The 8,506-nt window shown below is 39.0% G+C and overlaps 1 protein-coding gene across 1 annotated transcript; it reads right to left on the bottom strand.

Annotated features, from left to right (window-relative positions):
- Positions 1-5,940: 5,940 nt before the first annotated feature.
- On the bottom strand, positions 5,941-7,452 carry LOC122661223 (protein SHORT-ROOT-like). Its single transcript, XM_043856560.1, has one exon. It carries the CDS (start codon positions 7,365-7,367, stop codon positions 6,186-6,188), a length of 1,182 nt encoding a protein of 393 aa, XP_043712495.1. The 5' UTR covers positions 7,368-7,452; the 3' UTR covers positions 5,941-6,185.
- Between the last annotated feature and the right edge of the window lie 1,054 nt (positions 7,453-8,506).

Below are 8,506 nucleotides of genomic sequence, written 5' to 3'. Positions count from 1 at the left end.
ATGGTGAGGCAGTGATAGAATTTCTCTCATGCAGTCTTGCGTCTCACAACTCTCTCTACCAATCATTATATTATAATATGTTATATTATATAAAAGGAAGGGGTCATAATCGTGAGATATGGCCTCTGTGTTTATAGAGTATACAAGCTCAACTCCTTTTCCGATTCTGTGAGAATTCTTTCTTCCCCTCGACCTCTTTTTTCTTTGTTTTATATTTTATTATTAAATTCAGTTTTCTGACTCCTTTTCTGATATCCTTTCTTTTTATAATTTATCTTCATGGAGGAGAGTTGATTCACAATATTCTACACCTCATTCAAAATGTTTACAATAGTAAAAATGCATGCAATTTTGTTGAGTAGGTCAAACCCGAAAGGTTATAGTTACGTTTTGTATTCTTATGTTGTTTACTCGGCTATGTGGTCCCATATCGCCTATTTGTAATTCTGTCCTCTCTTTTCAATATTATAAATAGAAGAGCTTGGGGTGATCATTACTCACTCAAGCATTACATCCCATCGTGTTCTGTTAACATGGTATCAAAGCTAGATCTGATCTAGTTCAGAACACCCCCCATCGTTTCCTCTCATCTCTCCTGTCTCTGTTGCTCTTTCTCTCTATTTCTCTTGGGTTCTTTTTTGTTTCTATTTTGGTTTCCTTTCCCTATTGAAGGGCAGCACTTAGGAGGTGAACGGCGATCTAGTTTCTGCCCTCCATGGTACCTCCACTATGATATGAAGAAGGTTTGATAGTTGTAGCTGGCCCATCTTTTTTGCGATTTTTTTGGGAATTATCCCTCTTGAAGATCAAGTCTCAATTATCATTGGAGATTGATTGTTCATATTGGAGACACATTCTTGCAGCTTGGGACAACACTTATCTCCAATTGAAGCCCCTACCCTATATCGATCTCAACTTTCAAGGCTTTCTATAACCTTGACAAAAATTGATTTGAGGGTTAGGTTTGTCATCCATGGCTGATTTTTTTAGGGAAGTTCTATCCATACCAAGGTAGCACTCGATCTATTTTTCAGACATTTATATTGAGTTTGTTGCATAAATCAGGTTTTTCTCTCCAAACTATCGATTTGATTCTGGCACTTCTTTGGTTGGTTGCATAGAGCCTGTTGTTCTTTGTTTCAGATTCATTATTGTTGGTTTGTTGTTTACCAATTACCATGCCTGGTTCGACTGTTACTACTGCTACTTCTGGTTCTGAAACTGATGGACAGCTAAGGTCTGAATATCTACCTTTCGCTGCTCCAATCAAACTGGATGAAACAAACTACTTGATGTGGTCCAGGTCTACTTATTTGACCATTGTTGGTCGAGGATTTACTGGCCATATTACTGTCACTACAAAAAAACCTGTTGAAAATGGATTACCTCAAGATCGATGGGTATCCAATGATGCCATAATGATATCCTATTTGCTGCACTCTATGCAACTGGACATCTCCAACAGCTACTTATTGTTGGATATAACCTATTCTATTTGGAGTGCAGCCAAGCAGAACTTTGGGCAGGATGGGAATGATGCTCAGGTGTATGAGCTTCAAAAAAGGGTCCATGAAACCACTCAAAAGGAACTGTCCATCTCCAAATATTGTGCCTCCCTAAAAGGACCTTGGCAACAATTAGATCACTATTCAGATTATCAGCCTTCTACTGCAGCCGACATTGCTGCCTACCATAAACACGTGGAGAAAAGATGTGTCTATAATTTTCCTGGCAATGCTGAATGCTGAATTTGATCCCATAAGAGTCCAAGTTCTTGGCAAGCCTCCAATCCCTATACTGGAGCAAGCTTTTGCTTTGGTCAATAATGAGAAGCGTCGTCAAGCTACTGTGTTGCACACTACTCCTATTGAAAAATCTGCCTTGCAAACTAGTTCTAACACCACTTCTAATACCATTACTGATAGTGGTAATACTGCCTCCAAGGAGCCGGTTAAATGTGAACACTGCAACAAGCTTTATCACACTAAGGCTATGTGCTAGAAGATACATGAAAAGCTGGCTGATTTTGATGCTAAGGGGAAGTCCAAGTTCAAGGCTAATCACACAGAAACTACTGTTGCTCTAGCTTCTCCATCCTCTGACACTGGTCTCACTGGTCTTACTTCAGATGAACTCCTAGCCTTCCATCACATGCTCAAGGCTTCATCAAAACCATCGCCTGCACCTGCTACCTCTTCTGGTTCTCACTTTGCCTCAGGTATTCCAATCGGTCGTCATTATGCATCGGCTGTTATCAGTCCCTGAATTATAGACTCCAGTGCAACTGACCACATGACTGATTCCTCCCATATTTTCACCAGTATTCTTCCTCTTCTAGGAATGACATAGTTCGAGTAGCTAATGGTTCCCTTTTCCCTATCTCTGGAAAAGGATCCATTTGCTATTCTCCTTCCCTTACATTAAATTCTATTTTGCATGTTCCTTCATTCTCTACTAATCTTCTTTCAATTAGTAGCGTAACTAAACAATTAAACTGCAAAATAACATTTTTTTCTTCTCATTATGTCATACAGGATCTGGTGATAGGGACGACGATTGGGGATGGTAAGGTACATGGTGGTCTCTACTTACTCGACACGGGTCAATCTTCACTTCCATTAACCCCATCTCTAGTTCATCAGTTACATTCAACCACATCACCTGATCTTCACCTATGGCATTGTCAACTTGGGCATCCTCCTCATCACACTTTAGCCTTTTTATTTCCTCAGTTAGTCAAAGGTTGTAAAATGCCAAACAGACTCGTTCTAGTTATACTTCCACTAATAAATGATGTACTTCACCTTTTGCTTTAGTTTATAAGGATGTTTGGGGACCTTCTCGTTGTGTTTCAATATCTAGTTCTAGGTGGTTTGTTTCCTTTATAGGCTGTTATACTCGTACTACCTAGGTGTACATGATGTAGCACAAGAGTGTAGTTTTTCGTTGTTTTCAGCTCTTCCACCGTATGGTTCAGACCTAATTCAATGCATCTCTGAAAATTCTACAAAGTGATAATGGCAGAGAGTACATGGAGGGGCAGTCCTAAATGTACCTAGCTAAAATGGGATAATTCATCAGACAAGCTGTGTTGACACTCCTGCTCAGAATGGAGTGGCTGAAAGGAAGAATCGTCGCCTTTTGGAGGTTGCTCGGACCATCATGTTTGCACGGCAAGTCCCTACCCAATATTGGAGTGATGCTATTTTAACCGCTGCCTACCTCATCAATCACATGCCTACTCCTGTCCTTGCTGGCCGTGCTCATGTTGACATCCTACAGGGTTCTTCCTCTTTTGTGGTGCCACCAAAAATATTTGGCTGTCTGTTATGCTCGCAATCATCTTCCTCATGGCAAGCTTGATCCTCGTAGCATTCAGTGTATTTTTTGGGGGAACTCCGCTACTCAAAAGGGATACAAGTGTTATCACCCTCCCACTAGACATACTCTAGTGATTATGGATGTTGTCTTCCATGAATCCTTGGCTTATTATTCTTAGCCACCTCTTCTAGGGGAGCATGTTCCAGTTATCATTGAAGATGTGCCCGAGCCGACGTCTACTTTAGTTTCTGCTCAAGGGAAGCATAGACCCGTTAGTCAGATTCCTATTGATACAGTCTATACCCGAAATCGAAAGCACCAACAAGAGCATGTTGAGACTACCACTACTACCGTACCTCTTCCCCAATCGCCAACACTTGATACAGAGACTACTCTACCTCTTGGTAAGGATCCTTCTCTTGATCTTCCTATTGCTGTTCGTAAAGGCATTAGGTCTTGTACCTAACATCCACCTCTCATGTTGTTTCATATAACTCCTCATCTCCTTCATATTGCACTATTGCATCTTCTCTGTCCTCTATTTCTATTCCACAGAAGTGGCAGGAGGCAATTGCATATCCAAAATTGAAAGCAACCATGATGGAGGAAATGAAAGCCTTATCCAAAATTGAGACGTGGGAGCTAGTGGTTCTTCCTTCGGGTAAGAACCAGTTGGCTGTAAATGGGTATTTGTTGTCAAGCAGAAGGTAGATGGATCAGTTGATAGATACAAAGCCAGACTTGTCGCTAAGGGGTTTACTTAAACCTATGGGATCGACTACAAGGAGACCTTTGCCCCAGTTGCAAAGTTGAATACTGTCTAAGTCCTATTGTCATATGTTGTTAATTTGGGCTGGGACTTGCACCAATTAGATGTGAAAAATATCTTTTTTCATGGGGAGCTAGAAGAAGAAGACTATATGGAGGTTCCTACAGGTTTTTCTTCTGAAAAAACTCATGGGAAGGTTTGCAGACTGAAGCGCGCATTGTATAAATTGAAGCAATCTCCTTGGGCTTGGTTTGAGAGATTCTATAGAGGCATGATCTCTGTAGGGTACAAATAGAGCAATGTTGACTACACATTATTCATCAAGTGTCGCGGAGATAAGATCACTCTTCTTATTGTCTATGTCGACGACATAGTTGTGACTGGTAATGATGCTGATGAAGTTTCTAAACTAAAACTTTTTTTACGAGAATTTAAAATAAAGGATCTTGGATAGCTAAGGTACTTCCTTGGGATTGAAGTTGCTCGTTCTTTTAATGGCATATTTCTCTCCCAAAGGAAGCATGTTCTGGACCTGCTTTTAGAGACTGGTTTGTTGGGTTGTCATCCTTGTGATACTCCTTTGGAAGCCAATACTCGTCTGCAAGAGATAGATGGTACTCCCATTGATAAGGGTATTTATCAAGGGTTGGTGGGAAAATTGATTTATCTCTCTCACACAAGACTAGACATTGTATTTGCGGTAAGCCTTATCAGTCACTTCATGCATGATCCCTACTCCAACCATATGGATGTTGTTCTTCGTATTCTCTACTACTTGAAGTCAGCTCCAGGAAAAGGAATTTTCTTGTCCCCGCATGATCATCTTTGTATTGAAGCTTACACAGATGCGGACTTGGGTGGTAATCCTGATCGAAAATCTACTTCATGGTATTGCAGGCTTGTTGGAGGTAATCTTGTCACATGGCGTTGTAAAAAACAGAATGTAGTGCCAAGATCCAGTGCTGAAGCAGAGTTCTGTGCTATGGCTCAAGGAATCTATGAGTTATTGTGGCTTCAAAGTTTACTCCAAGATCTTAGTGGTTTTGTTCATCGTCCAATGGTGTTGTATTATGACAACAAAGCAGCAATTAGCATTACACACAATTCAATATAACATGACCGTACCAAGCATGTGGAGATTGAAAGACACTTCATTAAGGAAAAGTTGGAAAGTGGATAGATTTGTATACCTTTTATGAAGTAAAGTGATCAACTTGTTGATGTCTTCACTAAAGGGTTGAGTGGAAAGATATTTCATCCTAATTTGGTCAAGTCGGGCATGTGTGATATCTATGCACCAACTTGAGGGGGAGTGTTGAGTAGTCAAATCCAAAAGGGTATATTTGTCTTTGTAATTTTTAAGTTGTTTAGTCGGCTATGTGGGTTTTAGTCCCACATCACCTATTTGCAATTTTGTCTTCTCTGTTCAATATTATAAATAGAAGAGATTGGGGTGATCATTACTCACTCAAGCATTACATCCCATCGTCAAGCACAATCTTAATGGAGGAGAATTGATTCACAATACTTTGCATCTCATTTTCTATTTTGTGCAACTAAAATTCCTTTCTTATTTGTACTTCAAGTCACAAGTTTCTCCATAGGTATTTGTCATTGATGGTGTTGAAGTGTTAATTTACATACAACCGCAAGAACCTTGCTAACTTGGATAGAACTCACCATAAGAACTAGCCATTAAAGAAAAGGTGCCCAAGTCCTTATAATCTTTTACATCGGATTACTCATATTCGATGTGAGGTCGATTGCTTTTCACGTAGAACCCCCAATAGAAAAAAAAACAAATATATTGTTTAGTTATGACAACAAAGTAATGCTGGAGAGGAAAGCACTCATTAAATATGCAGTCAATTCATATTGATATAAATGAATACTTATTGGCAATTAACATGATCAGAAAACTTGAAGAAAATGGAAAACCCATAAGGAAGATATATAATACCCACGCATATAAACAATCAGGATACAAATAAGACATAAGAGTGTGTCTGGATAAAATTAGAGTTTTAAAAAAAAAACTTACAAGAATCCCTTTTGTCAGAACGAACATAAGTCCAATCTTGGTCTAATATAGATTCTAGGGTTTCCAAGCAGAAGCCCATACAACAGGTTCCTCTTTCCACATCAAAAAAAGCGCAGGATTATCCCCTTGAGAAAACACAAGAGACCAACCAGCACGGTACCTCTTTAGAAGCGACTTTGCATCATCCACAACATCATCACTGAATCCAACTGCCGAGAAGCACTCCTTCAGTCTATTGCACCATTGGCTACTTCTTTCTCTTAATTCAGATTCTTCACAGCTACTCTCAATATTGCAAGCCAAAATACTAACTATGCTTCTGGAACATTCCCTTTCCAACATTAATCTCTCATTACTGGTAGAAACAAAGCTTTCATCTAACATTTCAAAATAAAGATTATAGAATCTTAAGCACTCTTCAAAACATTTGACAAAATCATCTCTTGTGCTAGTGAAATCAGCTTCTTCTTCAACTACTGTCACTACTCTTGGACTAAGCCCATGAAGCATACGAATCACAGCTCCTCGCTCATCAACATTAACCCTCCGCAACGCACCGATACAATTTATCGCCACAGCTTCGTCTTCCTCTACGCTCAACTCTTCTTTAGTTAACTGGCATAAGTGGGCTAACCGACTCACTACATTAAGCTCAAAGGGAACTCCCATCAACCTAGCAAATTTCTTCATTCTATGGCTAATCTCCTTCATGACTGACCTTTCCATACTTTCGGTTACCACAACAGTAAGCTTTAGTTGTGGTGTCTCATCATTCCTTGTAGCCAAGGCTTCTAAGAGTGTAGGCCACTGAGTGCAAAAAGTGTTGCTAATATCAATTATGTGTAGTTTGTTTTCCCCTTCTAAGGCTTCTAAAATAGCACCATTTGAAGCTACATGACCAAATGTAGTCCATGGACTCATCTCTTGAAATTTCAGTATCATCTTCCTAGTAGACTCAAAGCTGTGTTTCTTCTCTGCAACAGATATTAGACTCTTGTAGCACTGTTCACCATATTCTGTTGCTTTACAGAAAAGTGCTTGCAAGAAGTGAGAAGCCAATTTCTGATCAATATCACCATAAGGTGATGCGAGTTCATTCAACATCCAAAGGAGATGATGGATCTTATTTGTATTCTTTTCTGCAATTGCTTCTGCACACTCAGAAAGAAGCCTCGAGGCCCATTTCTCACCGCATGGGTTGCCAGGAATCGGCGAAGATGTCCTGGTGTTTTGCATGTCTACTCAATTATTGGATTCTCTGTTAGAGAACACTGAAACCAATGTTACAGGGTTTCAGTGATCAAAAGTCATTTTTGAGTCCATTTTGTTAAACTTAAGTGCAGGTCATTAATTATTAATGAAAATAGTTTATTTTTCAAATCATGTGGTCTTGTCATCAAAACTAAGGGAAGGGTTTCTACGAATTTTTTCCCTCTCCTGTCTGCTGCCCTGACAGGATCGTGCTGTCCTCTCACATGGGAGTGTGAAATGACGATTTAACCTTGCTCGAGCTGTGTGTAAGGGGTTAGGTCGTCATTTTGCACCCTCATGTGAAGGGACAGCAGGGTCCTATCCAGATAGCGGATAGGAGAGGATAACAATTTGGGTTTCTACATGCCACTCCATATATTGGAATCTCCCACACCAACCTAGTGGCCCCATAGGATAGTCTCTCACGAGTGTAACCGCGTGTACATATATATATATATATATTTGGTTTCTTCAACATGACTGGCCCCATAGGATAGTCTCTCACGAGTGTAACCGCGTGTTCATATATATATATATATTTTTGGTTTCTTCAACATGACTATCGTTAGGAGTTCACTAGGTGATTACCATTGTTAACCCAAGTAATCTGAATCTATTCCTTCTCTTTTAATATGTAATAAAAACACATTCGTTCTCTTAATTTCCTTGTGAATTGATTATTTTGTGCTCCAAAGCTACAACTAAGTTGGAAAACTAGGTTTTGACTTGTCCAAATCGCTTGAGTCGAGTCAAAATTTTGGAAAATCTGGTAAAGAGTCGTACAGACTAGGTTAACACAAAAAAATGACGAGATTCGATCATAAATCGTTCAAGTCAAATTAGACTTGGTATTTTTATTCGAGTCATGACAAACTTGACGAGGTTAGTCATCTTTTAAAAATCATTAAGCTGATTCATTTAGAAGCTGAGTTGACTAAAATAGTAAATTTGTACTCTAAAACTATAACAAACCCTCAATTCCTCGTCTGTCTTCTCATATTTAATGTTATAAACTCAAAATGCATTGATATATGATTCTTTGATTTTTTTTTTTCTTAAATTCTGTATTTTTATAATATTTTTTTTACTAATTTATACATTTTTATTAGATTAAAAAAAAATAA

Source organism: Telopea speciosissima, chromosome 5, assembly GCF_018873765.1.
Source record: "Telopea speciosissima isolate NSW1024214 ecotype Mountain lineage chromosome 5, Tspe_v1, whole genome shotgun sequence".
NCBI lineage: Eukaryota > Viridiplantae > Streptophyta > Magnoliopsida > Proteales > Proteaceae > Telopea > Telopea speciosissima.
This window is presented reverse-complemented; position numbering and strand designations above follow the sequence as displayed.